The sequence below is a fragment of the Pseudochaenichthys georgianus genome, chromosome 3 (assembly GCF_902827115.2).
Source record: "Pseudochaenichthys georgianus chromosome 3, fPseGeo1.2, whole genome shotgun sequence".
NCBI classification, from domain to species: domain Eukaryota; kingdom Metazoa; phylum Chordata; class Actinopteri; order Perciformes; family Channichthyidae; genus Pseudochaenichthys; species Pseudochaenichthys georgianus.
In genome coordinates this window covers 36,521,440-36,547,629 of record NC_047505.1, presented here as the reverse complement: position 1 = coordinate 36,547,629, position 26,190 = coordinate 36,521,440, and the positions used below count along the sequence as shown (strand labels likewise).

Genomic DNA, 26,190 nt, shown 5'->3' with positions numbered 1-26,190 from the left:
TAAAACAGCAACATGAGAACAGAGACCGTGGAAACTTGTTTCACTTTGAAGTTGTTCTAAGTGATACCTCTGAACAGCTGATATGTGTTTCTGGCTGCTTCAGGGTAAGCAAAGATCTGCTTATATTTCAAGAGCACAGTGGACCTGCTAACCTAAAACAGGCCAAGCAGGAACAGTTTATCTGCACTTCTCAGGAAAATAGTTTGTTTGGTGAAGGCGATAAACTGGGCCACGCACTAGTAGTATTTAAGAGGTTTTATGGGTTTGCTGATAACTTCATTGCAGATAATAAAATCAATCAAAGTGTAGAATATAGGTGATAGTGTACGAAAAACACTGTCCCACTCATGTTGTCCAAGGATGATAAGTCTCTTCTGGTAAAGCAAAAAACGTCAATGCATTTAGAAGAAAAATGTATTAATAATAGCACAAAAATAGCAGTACGAGTATCAAGATATCATCAAATATAACAAGCCACATCTTTTTGGCTTTGAAATCAACTCTAAAATGTGTGGTGTTTTCCCAGAATATTTAACAATTTATTTTACACTATGTTGATATTTTTTATTATAATGAATGATTTGGGGTAATATGTTTATGTTATACTTTTACCACGGCAACATTTGTTGGAGCGTATCTACATGACATTTTATTATTATTATTTTATTAACAAATGAAAGAACTAAAGATGTAAGAATTTGGTAAATAATGCAATGCTTTTGAGTAAATGTCCCAATTAACATACAATTGACACTTTAGTGGTACAGCTTCAACAGGTAAAACTACTCATGTATTGATTTGCCGCGGCCAAAACAAAGTCACAAGTGTGCAGTAAATACCAGAGGAGGTGATATTATGGCCAGAGCCTGATTAGTCTTTTTTCTGATGTTTGTCGAGTGTTAATGATTCATCAAAGAGATTTAGAAGAAGTTAAGTAAGTTGTGAGTTATTTGCATCATAAACACACGCACATTCAATCTATCAGCACCTTACCCCACACCTGAATACTAGATATACACATCGAGTATCACTATTTATGTTTTACCTTCAACTCAATAAATAATAACATGTTTTTTTTTTAATTGTAACTTATGCAGTCACAAATTCACAAACAACATACTGCAGGATTATACTAAGAAGACTTAAATACAATAATAAATCCTTATGTGTGGAGTGCACGAAAGGATCCGTATCATATTCACACTAAAATGTTGTCCTTCTTTAGATGCGTCAAGAATTCAGCTGTATGAGGCTTTGTTCAAATGTTGATAACATTACCATACTGGACTGGAGACTCCATCTCAAAACTTGATGAAAAATGTGACTATTGACATTTGACTATTCGCCTGGGCTTAGCACCTGAGCACCAGTTGAAACAATGTACAGCACACACACTTTGCAACATTCGGACACCCCGAGGAGCCTGAGGGGCCACAACCAAGGAGTTAATATTAACGATCCTCTGAGTTTTAAGGTAGGCTTTATTGCCAGTATGAAGATTAACAGTAGATTCTCCTACAGATAGTATCTGACCTTATTTGATCCATTCTTATGGGACTCATATTGGTGTCTATTAACTGATTTGCTGGCTGGCAAGTGTGCATTATGCAAATTAACATAAAAGTAAAGCCTGGTCATGAGGTCGCTTCCTCTGTGACAGCTGATAACAGAATAACTGAGAAAAGGTTATAATCTGAAGTATCAGAAAGATGTTGGGGTTGATTTTAAAAAGGTGAAGACACTGTAATGTAAAAATAATACAGTTAAATGTGTCAGTTATCAATGTAAGTAACGTCACTAAGAGAGAGTATATGTATACTTTTTTGTTGTAAGAACAGATTTGAGTTCAGAGTCCATATGTAGGTTTGTTTAAAGCAGACTATAACCCAATGCCACAGCAGATTAATAAACTCTGAATACACGATTCTTTATTTTCAGAGTTTTCCCTCTACAGTATCTTTTCTTTCATCATCAGATATCAACAAGCTTTCAAAGCAATCAAGTATTTTTAAGCGCATGCCGCTAAGTTTGCTTAACACAGCAGAGTCAATATTAATAGAGTGCTATTTAAGCCCAGGTTTACACACAGGGCAGCCAGGGGGTTAATGATTGACCGGACTTTGAAAAAACAAAACTATTTCGAGAGTCTTACAATTGTTAACCAGGATTGATAGAATGTATGGGAAAGCCATAACAATCTTTACCTTTGATGTGAAACTGGTAGGAAGACATTTTAAAACGTTCATTAACCCGATGTCCTTTACCCACCACAAAAGGTAGTGTGACCAGCATTCCTGTCCTGAGTGCCATTGTTACAGTTTTTCCTTAGAATTCCCTAAACTACCCGATTGCTAAAAATATGTATTCCTCATCATGTTGGGCTGTCCAATGGAGCTTCTGAAAACTGACAAAAAAATCCAATTATATTGTGTTTGAATCGAGAATTCTTCCTTTTGTGTCTGGGTGTGACAGTAATAATGATTTTAAGAATTAAATGGATGAAGGGGTTACTTTTTTCCAACCAAATCTCAAAGAATGTGAGAGTTGGCTTTGTCGGCAAGATGTACAACTCACTTTACCTCTTACACACAGCCGAGTCGACTGTGCTGACACAAAAACACAATAGTGTGATTATTAATCAAACAATGATGGCTAAACTATTGGTCTAGATAACAAAACAAAACAAAAAAAGAATTTCAGCTGAATTATGTGGTGCACAAGAAATGATAAGGGTAAATACAACTTTCTGATGAGTCACAAGTAAAACTGAATAAATCAATACATAGTCAAGTAAATAAAATCGCTGTGCATACATCAGCTCGGTCACAAGGCCAGTACAAGGTATTACATTTTATTTAGCTTCAAAACTCCAGCTGCTACGCTGATTTGGTTAATGTAGATACTGGATACTAGATACTGCATGCAAAAAACAACTTCTTCATCTAACTAAATAGATGTATAAAAAAGCTTCGGAGACATTTTTGTCTTGTACTTTTCCCATTGTTATAATGTAAAGGAAAGAAAATGAAAAAAGATGCAGCAGCCAAACAGCAACTGTGATGCAGATTGGTGTGAAGAGGCTCCGACCTCAAAGCACAACGGCCTGGAAGTTATAAGGCCAGGCAATGAGAAGAAGGCAGAAGCTACGACCCAGAAAACCCTGGAGGAGCAGGCTGGTAAACACAGTGAGGTACAAGAGGCTCTCCGCTGTGAACATGAGGAGCTCAAAGCCAAACTCTGCACGAGTGAGGCACTTAAAGAAAGGCATGAGGAGATAGTGGAGGAGGAACTTCAGAAAATCAAAGCCTCCAACCTCACACTGATTGAGCTGCAGAATCTGAACACAGATGATGGCTGTACTGGAAAGAGCAGAGGAGGAGAAGTCCTCACTTAAGCAGATGCTGAAAAAAGAGGACATTGCTCAGAGGTAAACTTCTTTGCAAACCAACCGGGAGGAAGGCAAGTCCATCATGAAGAAAGCATTGGACAACAAGTCAAAATAGAAGAAAGGTAGACTGCAGGCTGTTCATTTGTGGCAGAACCAGGATGAAAGACAGCAAATTAAAAAAACCTGCCTCTTGACTTTATTCTGCTAAATGTCAAATAAAAAAGCATTACAAAATGTCAGTGACTTGTCATATCTTATCTTAAGAGAGGAAATTATCTATATTCAACAAGGTTATTGGGCAAAATCTGAATTATCTTTCAAATGAAACCCCTGATGGTAAGGCATCATCTGTGAATATAGGGAGGGTATACATTTTGAGGTAAATACAGTCAGAAAAAACACGACAACTTCGTTTAATGAAAGGAGAATACAAATACGCTATTCTCTTTTTGTATTGTAAAAGGTTATTAGGCATTATCTGAATAATTTACAAAACTCTTGGTGGTGTGCAATATGGTGTCATAACTGTTTTTAATTAATAATAATTGTAAGTTGCTCTGTAGTAGAGTATGTATCAACATTGGTCGAAGAAATACTCAGGTCCTTTATTACTATGGTCTTAAAATACTACTGGTAAAAGTCAGATAAAATACGGCCCGTCTCCTGAGTGTCAAAATCGTACACGTGATGCATCCTGGGATATTGGTATGTTTGGCACGATGTGACGAGCAGGAGAACTCAGCTTTCTTGGCTAATTTAGCATGCACTGAAGAATGTATCGCACCGATGGCCTATTCACATAACCCACAGAAAATAGAGTGCTTTTTAGCTGGCGGAAAAAAAGTAAACTGGTCTGACCGGTGTGCATGCAGCTGCTGAGGGCTCCAGTTTATATATAAAAAAAAAAAAAAAAGACACCTTCACCTTGTCCCAAGAAACCTCCAAGAGTACAAGCTGAAGGACGCATTATGCATATTTGTAGGCGCTCAAAAAGTTAAAACATAACTTTTATCAGCAGGCATGTGGCAGGAGGCAGTTTATAGATGAATGCTGAGGGGGTTGAACGCCCCTCCATGAACACCACCAGTGTAGGTAAGTAAGTTACACACACATTCACACACATAAAATAAAATGGGCACTTACACTAGAGCTAAAACCCAGAAGAGAGTAATATAAAAGCTGTTCTTACCTTTTGAATACAAGGATCTGGGAGAATTCAGGTCGAGGTCCCCGCTGAAAAGGGAGATAAAGTCAGAGGGCATTGCAATCCCTCAGATTGAGGAAACCGGACACCCACAAGTCAGATAGCGTCGCTGGGCGATATTGTTGTCTCTGACTGCCAGAAAAACCTTCAACTTTGTGTTCAGAAAACTGTAGTGACTAAATTGATCCTGTCGCTGTGGCTGGTCGACCGTCTCTGCTGTCACTTCGCTCGTGAATCCGCCGTAGGTCCGCCCACGACGCGTGTTGTTGTCAGTAGACAGGGAGCTACACCCACACATCTGACGCAATACGTAAAAACCACGTCGGGATTATGTATAGGTGCAAGATAACTATGATGAAGCATCATGCATTTTAATAATCCTCATTACTTATTTAATCAGCATTTTATTTCCTAAAATAAATAATTTTTTTATTATTTGAATATGTTTAGATGCATTTCCCTATGTTACCTGTTTTAAATGCAGTGATGGATAGTAACAAAGTACATTTACTCAAGTACTGTACTTAAGTACAATTTTTAATTACTTGTACTTTACCTGAGTATGCTCAGTTTATGCTACTTTATACTTCTACTGTACTATATTTTAGAAATCAATATTGTACTTTTTACTTCATTACATTTATTTTTACTTGTTAATAGTTACTTTTTAGGTTTAGATGATTAGCTAAAACAAAACAATCTAAATACATTATTAAATAAACGTTAGCATATATTCATAGGTTAAGATATCCAGCAGCAATATATAAAGTTATTCAAATTAGCTATATATTTACCAGCTGTGATAAAAATACATGAATAATCGGAATGGTAACCCACTAAGTCAATATACAGTTTCAGTTCTGAAATGGGCATAGGGAGTACTAGGGAGTACTTTTAATTTTTGTATTTTAAGTATATTTTGATGCCGATACTTTTGTACTTTTACTTAAGTAAGATTTTGAATGCAAGACTTTTAAAATGTAGTATTGCTCATTTTACTCAAGTAAAACATCTGTGTACTTCTTCCACCACTGTTTAGATGTAAGAGTCATAAGATTGGCATTCTATCTACCCCATATGAGATTACCTCTTTACTTTGCTTCCTTTTTAATTATATATCATGTTATTTCCTTTATTTTAACTTCACCTGCATTAACTTATTTCTCTACTTCACATCTTACTTACTTGTATAACGGTTTATTTTATTTGCAGGATTGATATGTTCTGTGCAACAACAACACATATTATCAAATGTATGTATATTTAAATATATAATTTTTCTGAATTATTGATCTGCGATGTTGTATGTCCAACACTTTTTGAATCTATGCACAGTGTCCAGCACTTTACCACATAGTGTTGGAGCTGGAATTGTATGGTCATTCGACCTTTTTTCTATTTACAGTGTATGGTCATCAAAAATCACATGCAAACAAGATCATCAACAATGGTTGATATTGGATGATAATGATAATTGGCCATACAGCATGTTCCATTGCAATTAAGTGCCACAGGTACAGAAGCAACAGACTGAAATGGTAAAAGGTCATTAAACCGCACCTTCCAATACATATCAAGTGCTTAGTAATGTTTATGGTTCACAGATCTCTAGATCATATTACACATTAATATCTATTTTGACTATATACATACAGCTAAATGGTGTCTTGTTGAATCTGATAACATCTAAAGGTAGTGGCATTGTATTCCTGAACTTAAATGTTTGTATAATTTCTGTTTTAAGCAGCCACCTTTTGTTTGTGAGCGCTAGGTTGTAAGATATATCTCTTACTCATAATAGAGATTGAGTACTGGTATAGATAGGTATATATTACTTAGATTTATTTAAATATAATGTTTCAATATATATCCATGATGGAATATTTTATGGAATAAATCATATTGTACAAGAATTTGTCACAAAACCCAAAATGCATTAGCTTAACAACATATTCTATAGGCTAAATACAGTGCCTCAGTGCATTACAAGAGGATCGTCTTCAGTTCCTACTTTTACCAGAGTGACAGATCTGCAGCAGTAGAGAGAATTACTTATAATTTGTAAACTTGCATTGGTAAATATAAAGCAATGAATGCAAAAACTGAAGCAAAGCATTATCTACAAGCATGTCAACCATCACACATATTCCCAGAAGAAATCGTGGAGAGTCCATTTTGTGGAGCAGATGAAACTACTGGCCTCTCAGAGAGGCCGTCGCCACCTGGTTTCTTAGATTTCAGTCCAAACAAACTGAAGAGTTTCATCAACATCAGGTCCACAATCTCCTCCTCTTCGGATGGCTGGAAGAACATTGAGTAATATGCGTAACTCAATCAGTATCAAGTAATTTGTAATGGATATATTATTTGAGACTATGTGTGCAATACGACAATACGTCAGACTCAGTCAGTTACCTTGTGATGGATCTGCTCTTGAGTGAATGCCACCAGAATTACAGAGATGAACAGGTTCAGCACCACAAAGGTCATGAACACAATGCAGGAGCCGATGAGGAAAGCTCCAAGCACTGGATTATAATCCAGAACCTGCAGGATCAGAAGGAAGACATACACTGAAGAAGGTTCGGCTGTCCAAATCTGCTGTGCTACAATTATTATAGTCTCATACTGACCTCTTCATAGTTAAAAATGCCAAGCTGCAGGCTGACCATGGTCTGCGCAGAATCCATCAGAGTTCGATAGGAGTAAAGCTTCCAGCCATACATCAGGTTAGACTGAAAAAAATAAATCTGTGTGAATGAAAAGTTCTATTTCACTGATACAACAGAAAGAAATGCAGTGGCTCCAGCTGCATGTTGATATGTTAATGTTATAGTGCGGGAAACAGCTCACAGCAATAGAGTAGGCCATGAACATGATCGTCATGACCACCAGAAAGCCTGAGATATCAGTCCAGGCTCGCTGCAGGGTGGCTGTGATCATGTGCAGCTTTGGGTTCAGTCTCAGCAGGTGCCACAGTTTGACTGTAGCCAGCAGTACCAGGAAGGCAATCAGATACCCCAGCACCGCATCCGCCTTGGCTGTCTCATGGAAACTGGCATATCTGGAGACAGTGTGGGAGCACAGAGCATTGTATTGCATTTAATATGGATTGAGGAAATAATAGCTGACAAACTAATGCACTAATATGTAGTGATAGGAATTGTAATTCAATTTACAAATGTTCTGTACATTTTAATTTCTAAAGGTTCAAATGGGTATTGTCACTGAGCATTTGTCAGATTATAAAAAAAACTAAAATGTAGACAGCTACAAATTGTAAAATGAGCTGAGCTTTCACTAGCTTAATGGTAAATGGACTGTATTTATATAAAGATGTATGCAGTCTTTATGACCCCTCAAAGTGCTTTACTTCTGCAAGCCATCATTCACACAGAGCACAGAGAGTGGCACTTGCTCAAGGTACAGTAGCTAACATTCACAGCTACCACCTGCATAGCATATATTCTAAAAACTGTTTGCAAGCTCCTCAAATATTTCAATGCATATGTTTTGTGCCTACAAAATGTTCAGGTTTTATGTCAGTGATTCCCAGTATTTATCTGAACAGAATAAAGAAAGCAAAATGATTGTGAAACAGTAAAACTGTACCCGTATTACTACTGTATTACAGAGGGGGTGTGCTGTTCACTACATGATAGACATACAAAAATGGAAATGCACATTAAATAAGCAATACTTATTGTGCATACTAATGTTAAGAGACCTTGAGTATTTACTTGCATGGATTGTGTTAAATATATTGCTTACTGGTCTTTGTTGTTCTGGTAGTAGTCCATGTCCCGGTTTCCCAGTAAAGTCCTCTTGATGAAGACGGACAGCGCGCTCCAGCTGAGGATGATGATGGCCAGCTCCAGCAGGTTCAACTTACTCTTGAGATAAGTCCATCTCTGCTGCTTCATCAGCTTTCCCTGTCAGGAGGAGAGGAGTATATGTGAGAAGCGTTTATTATTACTATTGATGTTAGTAAACTCTAGTTATATGAGTCCATACCTGGATAAACATGTAATAGAAGATGAAGAGGAAGTAAATGGCTTCAGAGGCCATGACAAAGATGTGAAGGCCGCCGGTCGACTGGTAAAGGCGCACGCTCTGAAGCTCACTGCGAAACTGGAAAGCTCCTAGAGGAAATACAAAGAGACCGACAACATGAGTCTTATAACAGTAAAGAGAGTTTCTGTGCAGCTCACAAACAGAAGCTGGACATGGACTACGTACCCAAAGCTGTGGTCTCCAGCATGAGAGTGACAATGCAGAAGAGGTTGACGTTGGCATTGTACACGGTGAACTCAACAAAGACCGCTTGAGTGTACACATCAAACCAGGTGTTGTCATAAAGGTACTGAAGGGATCTACAGAAACAACATTATTAAATTATATGATAAGGGCAAGCATGGCACAATTGAGTTGTATATAACTATCAACAAGAAAACATGTGAAATTCATTTTAGGTTAGGTGAACAATAAATAATGCAGGTTTTCTAATTATTGTACAGTATGTCGAAAAAGCAGAAATTCCCAAGACTTGAGGAGCTTGAACTTTCAACGTTTTGACATTAGTTTAATGTCATCAACTAATTAATTTGTAGACTCATTGTTTCAGTTATCATCTGCCTGTCATTGGATTAAAGTAAGTGTCAGTGTGCTCTTCATATGTCACATATTATACCTGCTGGAATTTTGTAAATCTGGCCCCAGATCCACCACAAACCCTCCTCCTCTGTAGAGCATCACATTGCCCCAGATGGGGTAGGCCCTCAGTTTTCTCTGGGACTGGTAGGTCCACGGGCTCTGAAGGTTCAGCGAGGTGTTATTCCCCTCAGAGCGGCTCCATCCTGGACCGTAGGAGCCCATGTCCTCCATCTCCCAGGAGTACAGAGCGTGACAGTCCGGCACAGACTTCTGCATGGAGGGAGCCACATGGCAGGAGTTTGGAAGCACCCTCACCTGGCGAAGACGAGCGTTACCCACCAGCTTGGAGTTTCCATCTGTGATAAATCCTGTGAAAGATTATTAGGTAACAAGAATAAAGACAGTTAATGAAAACTCATAAAAAACGTTTTGTATATAAAACATATTTGTATGTGTCAACGTTTAGTTTGGGTTATACTTAATCCATATTTTGAACTACACCAGGCCTTTTTACATTGTTACGATACCTTAAGACATAAATATACTGTTGACATAATGAAGTATATGTATTAGAGTAGGAAGGAACAAAGGCACATGCAAGAGTTGAAGTTCACACATTACAAATGTGTATTATATCTCATATTTGAAAATAATATTTTAACAGCAAAAAGAACAATGAGGTGATAATTGTAAATGTTCATACAGGGTTTAAGTTTAAATGTGAAATACTCAGAAATCCCTCAATACCAGCCTATTATTTCCTTGTATTTTCAATACAAGGAACAAAGCTACAGTAACATCAGGTAACCAAAGCCAAAATGAAAAAAGGCTGATATTAGCTACGTGTATAAATACCAAATGATGACAGCCTAATCTTTTGCATGTGTTTACGTTTTAGAATAAGTCGACAAACAAGGATATGCAAATGTTAAAGGTGAATCGTTTAAATACAGTTAATAAGGTTACAACACACTCACCTGGGTACTCTCCAAACAAGTTGCTCAGCAGAGTTGTGTTGGCCCAGTCGAACACATCCCGAATGCTCATACTCTCTGAGATCCCTTTGCTGAAGCTCTGTTGAATGTGCTGGGTCAGAAAGTAAGCGTTGGGGTCCCTCTGACCGTACGCCACCAGGAGCAACATCCACATGAATCCCATGTAGGCTGCATCACAAACATCTCACATCAGCATCTTAAAACCTATTACATTGCCTCCTATAATGTTTGACAGTGGTTCTCTTACCAAGAATCTCTCTTACGAGGGCGAAGACTTTCTGTTCTTTAATCATGTTGTTTCTGATCTTCTCGATGTCAGTAGGAGGAGGCGGCTGATAGAAACTGCATGTGCTGTCTCTTCTTGCTGCACGCACCGCATCGGGATCATCTAAGAGAGGGATGTTGTACTATATGTTTTTTATTCCACACAAAACAATACAAAGAACAATAAAAACTGTAAAATACGAACCTGGGTTTCTCAGATTGTCCTCTAACTGAGGCTCTCCGTACTCTTCCTGGTCCACTTTCTTCAGGACAAGAGCGAAGAAAGCAGCAAATCCAAGAACCTGTGAAGGCAGTTCAGAATGTATGACTAGATCATAATGTGTACTGTATGTATCATAAATACAATGCAGACTACAGTACATCTGTGGAGGACCCAGAAAGCCCCATTTTTATAAAGCAATTCCTTTATTGATGTTATATCTAATACAATTCCTTAAAATATATATTTGACAATTGAATAGATGTAATAGACAACATATTTTAAAACATTTCTAAAGATACTTATAAAATCCAAATATGTTTAATAAAATAAAATGATTTATTAAAGGATTTATTTATTTGTCCTTTATCAGATTTTTTTTTAGATTTGACTCCAATTGTCTTTTGGTTTGCTTTAATTTGACCTTTATCTCAGATAACTAAAATGTGTCTTTCACTGTTTCAGTGTTAATTTAAATGACATGAGAATATATTAAATTGATTGATTTATTAAATCGTTTAATTGGCTTTAAGTGTATCTGTTTAGTAACATCTCATTATCACAAAACAATCTGGTCTGTTGTTAAAACAGACCAAGCTCACTTATTGAATTACTTTTTAAACATTTGCAAAACTATCTATATTATCCTGGTTTGTTCGGATCTTCAGCTGTAATGTTGCTCACCTTCAGCGGCTGAGTAATAAAGAGACTCTCAAAGAAAGAGACCAACATGGAGATTAGCCAGCTGATGGAGCGGTCCTTCCCGTACGTCAGCCCGTACATCATGGTGAAGTATCCTGACACGCCGCTGGTTGCGATCACCAGAATCCAGCCAATAAACACAAACCACCACGGCAGCCCTCCTTGGGATCGCTTCTTGGTGGAGTCTCCGTTGATGCTCTCATCAGGACTAAGGCTGCCGTCCAGCTGCTCTCCTTCCAGGTCAGACGAGGGGAGGTGGTACTCCAGGAGACCCTTCATCCCCTGAACTTGCTGCATGGCTCGGTTGAAGCTGTCTGGGTTGGGAAAGCGAGACGGACCCAGCAAACCCAGCTCCTTCTCAACATGACGCAGCTGCTTGTACAGGTACCGACTGTTGTTGCTCTTCTTCTGAACCCCTTCTGTAGTCCTCTCAGGGCTCCCACACACACTGTTTTCTGTCCATGCAAAAATGTGTGTTAGTCCGTCAAGATTTCAAATGCATCATGCCAATATATGTCATTTATGGATAAAGAGATAGACACATTTTAACAATGCACATTCAGAGCCATTGAGTTTTCTTTTAAGAGATTTATTTGAGGTTGTTGCATTATTTTTTAGATATGTGTAGATTCCTTTAGCTTTTTTAATATCCCTAATGTATTAAATGCCAAATATGTAGCCTCCAAATGGACCAGCCAGTCAAAATGTGAAACACAAGATATGAAGAAAGTTGTAAAGGTCACGTTGCTGTTTACCTTGTAGATTAACTGCTCGTAAGCTGAGAATCATAGAGCGTTCCCTTTTAGAGGCCTCAGTGTAAAAGTCTCCATCAGCACGGTTCTGCTGCCGTATGATGTCCTCCACCAGAGATAGCAGCGTGTTGATGTCCGTCTGATGTCCAGGCCGGAGCTCCAGGTGAGGCAGAGGACTCTTCATGGCCTTAGAGAGTGACTGAGCAATTCTCTTTATATCCTGATGAAGAAACCAAAAAGAAAGCACTTTAAACACTTCGGACATGGAGAACAGATGAGTAATTATTCCCTATATTACCTTACCTTGATCACAGTATCTGGTGTGATGTCCTTCAACTCTTTCTGAGGGGAAGACGTCTCTTTGGGAGAAACCCGACCAGTCTTTCCTTGTTTAGATGGGTCCGTCTTGGCGCCCTTCTCTCGAGGACGAGTGTTTCTGAAGATACTCACGATCAGGAGATTAATGGGAAACATGATGATTGAACTTTGAATGCCAATCATAACCTGTTGCCAGGTGAACTCGATATGACCTGCAAAGTAAAGTGTTAATTTAGATAGAGTTTGAATCGGTTTCATAAAGGATTTGATCTTCATTAGGTGTTTATTTGTTTGACTCTGGGAAGGCTATTCTACGCAATCCTGTTCTAATGTAATACCTAATGTAATACCTAATGTAGTGTTATTATTCAATGAACCTCCCCTGAAAATGTGTAGACCCCCCAAGGGGCGGCCTGCCTTCCATTTTAAAAACTGAATTTAAGAGCCTTGAAAGCTTTGACATTTGAGGTTTTGTAACCTACCCAGGTCCATAGTCTGCTCAGAGGGGTCAGTGGGGATGCCCCAAAACATGATGCTGGTCAGCATGGTGCACAGCAGCAGGGAAAAACAGCAGGACACTCGCTGAACACGAGTGAAAGTGCTGCAGGGAGGCCGACTAATGACAGAGAACCAGATGTGGCCGTCCCTAAAATCCTTGGCTGTCTTCATAAAGAACAGGTTACTAAAAAGATAAATGGGAAAAGTGGATTCAGAAATAATGAACCACCTCAGATTCGTGTTGAATCAGATCCATGTCCGGTCTTACCTAAACTGCTTCAAATCCATCTCGGTTGCTACTGGGAACACTTTATCAAGAGAGCACTCTCCCACATCTACAGCCAGCCAGGAGTTACACAGGAAGTGCCATTTCTGACCATTCTCCAGATCCTGCACCGTCACTTTGTTGACATACCTACATTACATACAAATAATTATTGTGTGTGCCTAAAATGAAGCTTCCCATGTAATCATCACCATGTCTCATGCTCTAGGCCGTACCATGCAGGATGAGCTCCTGAGTTGTCGTGCCACAGCCTGATACTCTGCAGATCTCCAAGTGAAAAGTGTGTTGTCAGCAGGAACATGTCCCCCCCACCCCTCTCAAACACTGGCTTCTCATGGTCCGTCAGGTGGTGGGGGTCACTTTCTCCCTCTGTGCCCAGCAGGGTTATCGTCACCTACACACAAAAATAGGTAAATGGAGTTGTCAGTATCATAAATAATGTGCAACAGAAGCACTATTTTGTTTGTGTCAACAGGCATTACTGACCTGAGAGGAGGTGGATGCACCATGCCGATGCCCTGTGCTGATATTCAGCATGTAACGATACTCTGCCAAGGGGTCATTATCCTCCAGTACTGTTATCTTGACCTGCAAGTGAGTGTGAAGTCACATTAATGAGCAAATTCAATGACAGTAGACATGTTATACATCATCAAATGTAAGATAAATAAAACATTGAAATACATTTCAATCACAGACTTGCTATTTTAGTTATTTTAATGTGAGTACATTTTGTACATCAGAGCAGGTTGTTACTCTGTAGAAGAAGGTTTAATGCAAAAACCACACCCAGTTTACATAGAACTGAGATGTCTTAAAATCAGTTTTAAAGGGGTTTTCTACCATGGTGCTAATACTTTGAGAGTATCATTTTGTATGTGTAGGCAACAGAGTCTGAATTAGTCCTCCCAAATGGTCTGCCATTTCAAATCTAAAATATAAAGTGTGGAAAGTCTTTGATTAGAATCACCTTAGCTGAGTCCTGGATGTCTTTCCTGCGTGCCCACACAACCACCAAGAAATAAGCAGCAAAGATTGCCCCCACAAAACACACCACCACAGGATTGGTGGTAAATGTAGCAAACAGTTCTGCAGTACGTGAGACATCCACCAAGTTGGGCATGACAAAGAAAGAGCTGCCAAAGAAAGTTAAGTGGTTACAGAGACACTGGGTGACCAGAGGCGTGGTGAGAGGACCGACCTGCAGGAAAAACAAAAACATGGCTGTTAAACTTCAGGGATCACTTTTTAAAGATATTGGTGAAACCACTGTGGATGTGTGTTTTTTCTTACCCTGCAGCCATCTTCATTCCAAGAAGTGTCAGTTTCATTCCAGTATTTGCACTGGGCAGCGATGGAAATGACAGTGACTGTGGCGTTGATGGATGTTACGCCTGGCTCAATAATGGGCTTCATGACCAGGTAGTGCTCTCCGACTTCTCCTCCTCTGTCTTTGGGACTCAGCACCCAGGTGTATTTTTCCTCTATGTTCAAATACAGAAAACACACACACACATGGAGGCACATACAGTATGTACGTATTCAGCATATTATCTCATTATGATCTCAAATATAGATTAAAATTGTATTTAGGCAATATACTGTGCGCTGTAAAAAGTATATATGGAAGCCTAATGTTACCTTCTTTGGCATTCTCTAGAGGGAACTGGGTCTTGGCTATATAATTCTCATTATTTGGATAATCTTTAAATCCCAGGAATATCACGAAGGAGATGTTTTCCGACAGCTCCATTTTTAGCACCAGTGTAACATCCGGAGAGGGAACGTCAATTATTAATGTGCTGTAATTGGCCAGGTCTAGCACTGTGCTGTTCTCCTGCCCAACATCAAGCCTTGGTAGGAGAATCTAAAAACCAAGAAAACAAATTAGTCTGAACAATTATTCAGTCACCATGAATAAAGTAACGAAAAGCAGCTCAAAAACAAACATTACCTCTATCTCGTCGGGTAAATTCTCTACAGGAATGACAGTGCCGTTCACTCTGGTGAGAGAGACAGACCCAACAGTTCCTGTGATGTTTCCCCCCTTCCAAGAATATGGGTTTTTCTCAAAACTCATCATCTGGAAAGAGCAGGACACTGATATTTGTTCATATGTAAAACATTTCTAAGCAGACCTGATCCCACATATTGTTTATGTGCACTTTCCTACAGAGAAAATGGCTCAGTCTTTTTATTTTGGTTCCACAGTTGTAGGTGTCAGTGTTATCAGATATTAATAACGTTTTGAGATACAATTCCTCTCTCCTAGACTGTATTTAGCTTTGAGAAATTACACGTTTTGGCCCAAAAGAGTGCAAGCATTAAAGAAAAAAAGAATATTTGTTAGGAATGCAAACAATGATGTCATTGTTTTTGAGGAACACACCTTCATTTTTAACTGAGCCAGCCTTATGGATTCTCCCTATTAAGGAAAAGCCCCCTGCTGTCCAAATGCAGTATATACATATTTCTACCACACTTGAGTAGGGCAATAGACATAACAAATATCAGGCTATAACAGCATCTACCCTTCACACTGCACACACTCACTCTGACATCCACTGGCTCCTCTGGAGAGACAATATGAGCAGGCAGTTTGGGGAAGGAAAATCTGGAGGAGCTGTTCTTCTGGACATTTATGTCTTGCAAATGCATCTTTTCTGAAGACACTCTGTGGGAAACAGCATCAGAAATATCTTTGTTATTACAGCAAACCCTAGTTTATTTTTAAGTACTAGCTTGTTCATCTGTCAGTCATCTCTTACCTGTTTACATACACACTGATCTGACCAGATTCAATGATGGCAGGGTCTCCATTCAGCTTTTTATTATTCAGCAAAGCACTTTGAACATTTCCTATCCCAGTAAGAAGAAAATCTGAGACTTTTTTCTGGAGGAAACAAATGGTATGTTCTTTGGTATGTGGAAAAACAGATATTAAGCAATATCAGTGACAGTTTTGTTCTTACATTGGACGAAACATTCAAAATATTACTGGCTGCTTCGACTATTGGTGTAGCCGCCTGCACGACTTCTCCGTCATCTCCGTCCTCCTGATTAACACTGATGATGTTGAGTGAGAAGCTGAGGTCTGCCAACAATGAACCTGCTTCTTCCTGAAGAGGAAGTACAGCAACAGATCAGATACAGTAGATATGTATACAACTTTTAAAAGAGATGATGGACATGTATCATACTACGATCCACACATTTATGAATGAAATTATTATCCAAACATCATATTACTTCTAAGTTCACTTAGGTTGAAATAGGCAGTTAAGAAATAGTCCAGAAAAGTCCAGCATCCTAAACCAAAAGTTATACATTTCTTTGTTCTTCTTCATTTGTTGTTGTGTGCCAGTAACTCAGATTTAAGCCTTAATTTACAAAGCCTTTAAAAAAATGACTGTCTATACTGCATTTCCATATTGATTACCAGCAATGTTATCTACTGTACTGTACTTGAGCAGCAGGTGTGAGCTCGTCCGGCCGCTGGGTGAGTCCGGCCACAGCCCTGGCCGTCACTTGCACTTCCTGAGTCGTGTTGCTGGGTGAGTCCAGCAGTACTTTGGTCATTTTTGTCAGCATGTGCTTCCTTAGCTGAAAGAAGGAGATGCTGATTAACTCTCAGTGCAACAACAACATCCATTTTCATCATCAACTGCATTCTGTTACCTCCGTCCTTGCATCCTTCTGATCTTTGTCGTCCTCTGTGTTCAGCATATCAGAAACTGAAGTGAACATTTGTCCGAGTGCCTCTCCAGAGAGAAGACCCTGCTGCTCTAAGTGACTCAGCGAATCCTCCACTGCAGACTGGAGTGCCTCCACAGACTTACTGGAGCTGCTTTTACGTACCTTGAGGAATATAAACAGTGACTGACTTTATCGGCCCGCAACTGTGAAGCTCACTGAGACAAACTCAATGACATCTTTACCTCTATTAATATCACCATTATTATTAGTTTTATTTTGACATGGACAGCACATTTCTCTTATCCTCCAATGACATACATCACACTTCACAATACTGCCATCTCATCTGAGTTATGGGACTGTATCTGTATGTTTCTGTAAACTATCTGTGAAATCACATCTTCTCTCTCTTACATTAATCATTAATGATAGATGACAAACCTGAGTGGAGACAGTTGTGGTGGCTTTCTTGTACTCATTTTTCACAGTCACCACAACAGACAGACTGTAATTGTTGTTGGTATCTCCGAGAGGCAGGAAGACAGATTTAACCTCATTTGCGTTACTGCAGCGCAGATGTTTTCCTTGAAGACAAAAGATGCCATTAAGTAAAACTGTTGCAATTAATTCTCCATTATGTATATGTTTGCTCAATGACAAAAGCATTACAATTCTCCACATGTCATTATTTTCAGAGCAGAACTGTTCTTTCAAAGGTTAGCTTTTCACATCAAGCTTTCTTCGACATTTGTTTGTATATGTGGGAGTTTTACTCTGGTACTCTGCTTTCAATAATATTTTGTGTTTATATGGTTTGATACCAAAATATATTTATTACATTGTTAAAAGAATACTCCCATTGTACTCATTGTACAGAATCTATCTCTCGAGAATCTATAAATCTGTAAACGCACAACCCAAGTTGCTCTTTTAAATGTTCCTTCATAACAGAGTTGTTTTTGTTGTTTGAACATGAATTCAATCAAGAGGCTACAGTGCACCTTCTCACCTGTGTCTGTTTTGAAGCAATACAAACAGCCTGTGGAGCAGAAAGAGCTTGCTTGGCAGGTGATGTCAAAAGCATCAAGAACAGTTCCTGACTCTGGAGAGATGCTACATGATGGGGGGCTGAGCTCTGCAGGAGCATCAGTGGCAGCTGGTTCAGTTGGCTCAGGACCGGGTACTGGAAGAGTGTACTTGGCAAAACCTGGCTCATTCTGACCTGCAGAAAAATGTATAAATACAGATTTTATAAACCAATGTACCTTCTTTCTTAAAGCAACACTTTATATTAGCTTCCCAATAGGTAATTTGTAGTTTTAAACAAAGTACTGGGTTTCAAAAGGCCCAAAAACCTTTAAAACCTACAATTTGATTTGCTGAAAAGAACCTTATGACTGACTATGGGATGTGAACGCACCATAAGCAATTACACTGATGTTGTGTGAAGTCTCCCTTGAAACCTTCAGATGTTGGCTGTGCACAACATATTCAGTGATTCCCTCCTGCCTCTCAATAGGTGGCTTTCTTCCCGCTTCAGAGTAACATGTTTCGAGGTCATCCTGAGAAAAGGTGGACATTTATGGTCAATTTACACATTCATTTCTTATGCCACAGTTAAAAAAATCAATTGTATTGCTGTTCCAGACTTACTGTCGCAGGTTTTGGGTCCTCAATATACCAAACTACATCTGGGCAGGTTGTCTCACACCTCAGTCTGAGGCTTACATTGTCATTGACATTTAATGAAGCGCAATCATCACAACTGCAAGAATGAAAGTAAATATATGAATGCAGTTTTTAGTATTTATAAAACCTGCCGAAAACCTGGAAACGTGAGCTTTTTCCTGTTATTCTTTTCCCTTTTTACCTTATGGTGACATCTTTGAATTCTTTTGGAGCCACAGTAATGCACTTTGAAGCTGATGCAAAATCAACCCATTCCCTAAACCAGGTGGTCCTCCTCACAGTTAAAGTGTAATTGAAGAAATCAAAGGGATTCGGAAGGCAATTTTTTTCAATAACATGAGTTTCATCCTTGGTTTTGTTTTTGCATTTGCAGTTTCCTTCTGTATTGAAAGAAGCAGAAGTATAGTTTTAAAATTGCACTTCAACAATGAAAAGATGACAAATATCATAAATCACACAGTATCATTGCAGCATATTATTTCCATTAAGGGAAGGAGAAAGTAACCAAGTAGGACTTCACCAATAACTGCAATCTCTGAAACTACCATACCATTAACCATGCAATACCTGTGTGATACAGCGTGTGCGTTTAAATGATGGTGTCCTAGCTATTTGGAGGTTCTGTGTTAGTTGTAAACATGTAAGCATCAGATCCTGGCTTAAAAAAACCTGGATAAAAAGGTGTCTTGGTTAGGCTAAACCACAATTGCTAGTTAAGTGCGAGAACAAAAACCAGAAAAATCTTTGAATCCAGAAGAAATGGCAGGTTTCTGATTATTTAGTTAATTAAAGAATGTAAGAATGATTTATACTGAAATGAAACTGAAAGTCTGACACCAGAAAGGCTGAAATGAAAGTAAAAGTTGAATACTGATGACGACAATTTGTATTGGCACTTACATGATCACATGAGCCAAATTTAGCTGGATAAAATAGCCATCGGGGACCACACAGCCACACACTTTAATTATGGTTCAACTATCATTTAATATTAGCCAAGTCAGAATCAGAATCAGAAACGGTTTATTGCCAGATAGGTTAACACGAGGAATTTGACTTGGTGAAGTGGTTGAACAATGGTCATACTTACTACATTTCCATTCAAATGTCAGTCCTTTGCTGGACAATGATTCAGTTCCAGTCGCACTCAGTGTGACACTCTGAGAGTAGTCAACCACAGTGTCCGGAGCAGCAGTTATTTTCAAATCATTTGTACTCACACTACCTGTCTGTAAATTAAAACAGAGTCAGAGTCATTGTGCTGTCACAGAAACACTTTAAACATATGCATATATTAATATTGTTTAATAACAATGTCCTATACCCCGTTTTCTTGTTTATCTGGGGTGGAGTCAGAATAATTCAGGCATGCCCGGACAATGTTCTCCAAGTCCACTTCCACATCAGAATCAGAGAAGGCATTCATGGCGCGTACCTTCACCTTCAACAGCCCTTCAGCAAAATAGTTTAGAGTTAAAAGTTAGGATGAGTTAACTCTCATCCTACCAACATGTTGATCAAACAAGGACTACTAACTGGGGACAACAATTATAAGAAACAACAACCATAGCATAATGTTAATTCTTTTTTTTCAAAGCATTAGCAATTATGAAGTTAATGTGATCCAAGCAGTTTCAATTGGATACTTGTAACTTCCTCTATCCCATGAAAACGCACTAATAAAACAGAAACAGAAAACATTGATATCAAGTCATTAGGAACAAGTTAATTGACGGAGTCATTGAAAGTTGGAATGAAAGAATAAATCAGCTGTAAGATATGTATGAACAAATATATAGTCATAGGTTAATTATCATACAGCTGATTTATACAAGCTGTACTGTAAGTAGCATCTACCTTCGAGTGGGCTGATGAACGTATAAGCTTGTAAGCTGCCATTGAGCATGTCTCTTGTCTCAGAGAGCGTGTCCCTGGCTCCAGTCAGAGTGAAGAGCAGCTCCACAGGGGCTCCTCGCTCCACCGAAACACCAATGATGAGATCAGTAGAGTCAGGACACTCGTCGTCCTCTGCTATCACAGAGGCCTGCAGGCCTTCAATGGGCTCCAGCAGACACAGCCCCAGATCAGTGGTCAGTGCGTGGGCTGTGACCCTGTTAGAGGCAGTCAGAGTCAGGTTGTGGCAGCCCGGTCCAAGCTTCTCCACCAAACCTGCACTCAGCGTCATGTTGTGGGGTTCCATCCCTCTCTCCGCTGACGAGTTTGCAACCAGATGGCCTTCATGTTGGATTGAGTAGGAAACATTTGTACCTATTTACAGGGGGAAAAGGGGATCAATTTATTCTGCATTCTGGTGATTTATCAGAGCATTTATCCCCTACACAGTGTTAGACAGACTCACCCGCTGTCACTATCACCTGGATCTTCACAGGCCTGCCATTGAGAGCGTTGCATTTAGTGCCATCTGTTGACATATTTCTGCTAAAGCACTTAATGACACCAACATCTTTAACAGGCTCCTGAATGGTTATCGCTTTTTGAGCTGTAACACGGTAATCTTTGGTAGTGCACTCCACAACGACCATGAAAACACCAGGTCGGTTGAATGTATGCATCACAGTGCTCTCCATCCTACAAGACAGGTAAAGTATAAGCACAAATACAGTTAAATGCACCTATAAAGTTAATGAATAAAAATATTGAATATCTTTTTATTTATATTTATCTGGTTTAATGCAAGTCTTGCTCACTCTTCTGGGCTGTATGGATCAATATTGTGGCCATCTCCAGCATTCAGTGTGCATGTGAGGTTTCCCTGAAAAGGATGAAGGAGCCACTTCACAGTGATGGGGACATTATCAAAGACGGCCGCCAGCTTGCTCAACAACAAGTGAAGCCCTGAGAGAAAATCACATTGTTAAATTGTACCATGAAACATTGCTTCAGAAAAGTGTGTCCACATATCACAAGCATGACATTTTAACCACTAGTTTGGGGTCAACACCTGTTGTTTCAGTAAAACAGCGCAGGACACTTACATTGACTCTGCTAAAAACACCAGCGAGGCAATTATTTGAAATGTATTGGTAGGTTATATGGCTAAAGCTAGGCTTATGTTATTGAATTTGTTCCTTCTAATAATGATCATAAGTCATAGTTAAGAGATATAAAGTGTAGTCTTTGTATAGTAGACGTAAGATCTGACCATGTTTGCAGGTGTACTCTACAGACAGGTAACTTCCCAGCGCAGGACATGGTTCACCAAGAGAGCTCAGATCCACTGGAGCCTGGCACGCCTGCAGTCCTTGGCAATTAGCTGGAATGACACATAAATGAATGCAATGAAAATGTTTTGCAGATTATCTTTCAATCATACTCATTTAGTGGGCTTGAAAATATTGTTTTGGTAGGTAAGCATGACACTTGTAATGTTCATCCTATGAAATGTAAATAAACATACATGTGTAGTGATGGATTTACAACAGTGAAAGACACCCATTTTTTGCATCGTAATTGCATGAAGTCCTCCAGCATAAGTAATCCTAGACTGATATAAATCTGAATATAAATATACTTTAAAGTCCATGTTTTCAGCGCCTAGGGGGGGGTTTGCCTAATATATTTTCTCTTGAGTGTAATCCTTTTGTCTGCACTCACACGGCAATGATCGCTTTTGTGTTTGACACAGAACATGAAACAAAAACATAATTTATGGAGATTTTCTTATAGCCGCTTTAACAAAGCCCAAAATGTTCCCATAGCTGCCTTCCATCACAGCTGATGTGTTTGCAGAGCAGAAAAAAAGGCCAGTTCCCACATTTATAATTCATGTTAAGGAAAATAAATACTTTTATGTCATTTATAATACCTTTTACCGAATCCGTCACATCTATCCAGCTGCACTCTTCCTGGGAGGATGTGGGTGAGGCAGCAGGGTTTAATCGGCAGTAGTGAATTGTTTTTCGACCATAGAAGCTGTCATCTATCTCTACAAGTTGACCCGAACCACATTGTACTGTTGCATTCTGCCCATCACAGGCAATAGATCTCCCAGAATCTAACGAAAGAAAGAAGACATTTTAAGGGAGTAAACAAAACATGAGTATAATACTATTTGTTGATTTACTTATGATTGTATACCAAACTGGCAAATGAAGTTGAGTTCCTGGCTGCAGTTTCCTGCCGCTTCCCACTGAAAACCTGACTGTTTTAGGATATGTCCACAGGCTGCATCTGCATCTGGCATGTTTACCCAGTTACTGTAGCTGACATCTGAGCCATCCAGCCAGGCAAGGGAACCTGGGAAAGAAAAAAAATACCATTTCATTTGATAAAGAAACTGTTTTTAATTTAGCTATTTAGGCTCAAATGCTATAAAATATGTTATCCCCACAGATGTTTAACACATGGTTGTTTCCCTTATCTGTACCTATTGTTAAGGTAATTGTTACGATGCAATTTAGGGATCGTAAAACAACCAAGCAATAGATTGAGCCGTTGACAGGATGAATGAGGGGGAAAGGATATAAAGACACATTTGTAAATCAGACCACTTGACAGCCAGCCTTTTGAAACGTTTAATGAATGACGAACATATTTATGTACACCATATGTACACCAGCTGCAGGAGGGAGATATCAGAATGTGTCTTCTAACAAATGTCAGTAACACATTACAGATCTATACAATGGACATGCCAGCTGACCAATGAGATAGCAGCAGAGGTGGTAATCTTCATTACTGACATTATTCGATACAATCATTGATCACAGAGATGCAAATGTGTTGTTCAGTAACAAGTATTTAAAAATAGTAGTTAGAGAAACTGAAGATTTAAAAAAAAAAAAAAGTATATAAAAAAATGTATATAATGTCATTAATGCAGTACCAACGTGTGTCCCCCCTCACTCCCTAATGCTCTCTCACCATTGGTGGCAGCAGAGTCGATCGTGAGGTTTGGAGCGGCAGGTGCCAGCCCGAGCCACCATTCCTTCTCCGGGTCCAGGTGCTTCTGGAGGAACTGCTGGGTTTCATCATTTAGGATGAAGGCTAGGTGTCCTCCGCCTCGCTCACACCACCCCTGGGAGCTGAGGAAGGATCGCTGCAGACCCACAAACTCATAGCATGAGCCGTCAAAGCCCTCCTGGGATTCTGGGCAGGATAGAGCTTCTGTATCCTCCTGAGCATAGCAAGTGATGAAGAGTAGCATTAAAGTCAGAGTGGGGAAACTGGTGCTTTCCATCTCTGCACCCTTGCACTGCTCAGACTCGTTGGCAACATCATGTTTTTAAAGGGTACTGACGTCACCAGTTGGCACTTTGGGTTGATTTGTGACATTACAATTGCTTCCTTACTGGCTGTCCAGCTTTGTGATGCTCCCATTATTCTTGTGTGTAAACAAGGCTCAGACCTGTATTGAAAGGGGGCCAAAGCTCCCTGTCAACAGTCACTGATTACTTCTCTGCCTCCATTAATGCAGGGCTCCACAACCTGCTGAGGGAGATAAGCTTCTCTTTCAGACCTGATCCTAACATGAAAATGTCAACCTGAAGCCATGGGTTTCAATAGCCTGATGTGTTAGTAGTGATGTGTAAAATGGTAAGGTATTAGCCTTAACTTTTACATGGTGTTAAATTATTAACTTAAACAAATATACACTAATGTGTTAAAATATAAACGTTCTCCTCTATGGAAGATTAGTAGAGCATTTGCATGGCAGACAGAAACAGCTGTTATTAATGACATAACAACAACTGCATTAGATTTAGGTATGTCAGCTGCAATGTTCTAGGACAGATGTTTTCCCAGAAGACATTTTGAAAAGAAATGGCAGGAAAAGCAAAGGTGTAAATTAAAAAATATTATTGCTGATTTGACAACAGTTTCAGCTTCAGGGGCCTGTTGTTGTACCGTTATTCGCTTACCGGAACAAAATTCCAACTGTGTTTATCTCATATATAACTGAAATTCTTTGCAGAGAAAGATATACATTTAAATTATTATAAGATTACGTTTTAATAGCCTACTAGCACCTTTGTTTCCAATGTGCTTATTTCAGAGATCATTAGATGCCTACACAATTGTAATTGGATTATTTATGAATATTAGAGTTAACCTGAATATTTGTATATGACATGTCAAGAATAACATTTCAATGTTAAGCCTTTTAATGGCTCATAATGATACACCGTATACGAAACAGAAAACTATTATGTGATTAGAAAGGATTAACATTTTCCAAAATTATTTAAAAAAAAGAATAAACAATATAATATACATATCTTAGAGGGTTTTAATTGTAATGAAATGTTAGTGAGTCCAAATTATATTATCGTGTATAATCAAACATCTCTGAGCATTTTTTTTGAAGGTTTTAGGTTTTAATCTCAAACCGACTCACCCGGATGTCTGACGTCATAATAGTGAGACGATGCTCTCTCCGATGAGGACATGACTTTTTGAATAAACACAGTAGATTTAATAAACGTCCCGGGATTATACTGACGCTATATCTTTAAAATGTTGGCCCTTAAACGGAACTTGAGCGGAACTATGCTCTCTGCTCTGCGGGTGTTTCACACTAACCAAGTAAATACACTTCTCTGCAGTTTAGACCTGTTATGCTAACAGCAGAAAGCTAAAGTTGACCTAGCTCGTCGCTCACCCTCGTTTGTTCTCCTGCCTCCACAGGTTTTTGTTGTGTCCGGCCATGTGCAGCAGAGATGTGTTTCCACACAGACAGACGGAGAGGCCCGGATCGTTAACATACTGAAGGAGAAGTTTCCATCGGCCGCATCGCTTAAAGTTGTGGATATATCAGGTAAACACACACCTGTCACGTGACTGGCTGCACGTTTCTGCCTGAACCCTATTCCAGATGTTCAAGTCCAAAAAAAATTAGACATGTTGTTTGTGTGATCTTGTGCTATTTTTAGGTGGTTGTGGGGCCATGTATGAGATCCATATAGAGTCGAGTGAGTTCAAAGGAAAAAGGACCATCCAACAACACATATTAGTCAATGAGGTAAATCATAAAAAATAACATCAGCCCTTGTGACATATTATGTAGTCCGATATTTGTTGTATCTTTGACTCTTGTGCATATCTGTCTGTCAACAATGCCCTTGAAGCTCTCAAGATTATCCTTTGACCTTGGTGGACATTGAAGTTGATTGAAGTTTATACTTGTGCTTGTTGCATGTTACTCATCAGCTGTTGTGTTTTGTTCTCCACAGGCCCTTAAGGAAGAGATTCAAGGAATGCATGGACTGCGAATATTCACTGATGTTCCAAAACATTAGAGAAAGTCCTTTCCACTGTTGACCTCTTCCTTTGTTTATCAACTGTATACCAAGTGTGCTATTTTAGAGGATATTGTGTATTAAGTGAAATCTATAATAATATTTAATGTGTGCAGGGAAGCAGAGGGGCTGTCACACATTAAGAATGTGACATTTGTAATATATCAGATTACACTAAATCATCATTTTTTAAGATTGCTATCTTCTACTCTCAAGATAATATATAAAACTGATGAATGCTACAGAACGCACAAAACAACTTGATC

At 39.1% G+C, this 26,190-nt stretch overlaps 2 protein-coding genes across 3 annotated transcripts in view; both read right to left on the bottom strand.

Moving 5' to 3' along the window:
* Positions 1-4,813, bottom strand: part of nfat5b (nuclear factor of activated T cells 5b) — a 50,805-nt gene extending 45,992 nt beyond the window's left edge. For both annotated transcript variants that reach the window (XM_034111590.1, XM_034111598.1), the window contains exon 1: positions 4,578-4,813. In XM_034111590.1, the coding sequence (XP_033967481.1) occupies positions 4,578-4,650 (73 nt within the window). In that variant the 5' untranslated portion in view covers positions 4,651-4,813. The remainder of the gene's footprint in view (positions 1-4,577) is intronic.
* Positions 4,814-6,439: 1,626 nt separating this feature from the next.
* On the bottom strand, positions 6,440-25,368 carry LOC117442552 (polycystin-1-like protein 2; the record flags this gene model as incomplete). Its single annotated transcript, XM_034078510.2, has 42 exons — positions 6,440-6,893; positions 7,008-7,139; positions 7,226-7,327; positions 7,446-7,656; positions 8,364-8,524; positions 8,607-8,734; positions 8,832-8,965; positions 9,283-9,613; positions 10,223-10,408; positions 10,488-10,628; positions 10,710-10,806; positions 11,409-11,881; positions 12,182-12,398; positions 12,482-12,708; positions 12,979-13,178; positions 13,263-13,409; positions 13,496-13,674; positions 13,767-13,868; positions 14,251-14,481; positions 14,574-14,764; positions 14,922-15,147; positions 15,235-15,363; positions 15,834-15,954; positions 16,049-16,173; positions 16,253-16,399; positions 16,746-16,883; positions 16,959-17,138; positions 17,418-17,560; positions 17,986-18,198; positions 18,397-18,538; positions 18,630-18,741; positions 18,847-19,045; positions 19,756-19,894; positions 19,990-20,117; positions 20,523-20,933; positions 21,025-21,254; positions 21,374-21,521; positions 21,829-21,939; positions 22,492-22,680; positions 22,764-22,922; positions 23,550-23,802; positions 25,288-25,368. Coding segments are annotated over 42 exons (7,485 nt in total), but the record flags the coding sequence as incomplete, so codon positions are not given.
* Positions 25,369-26,190: the final 822 nt, after the last annotated feature.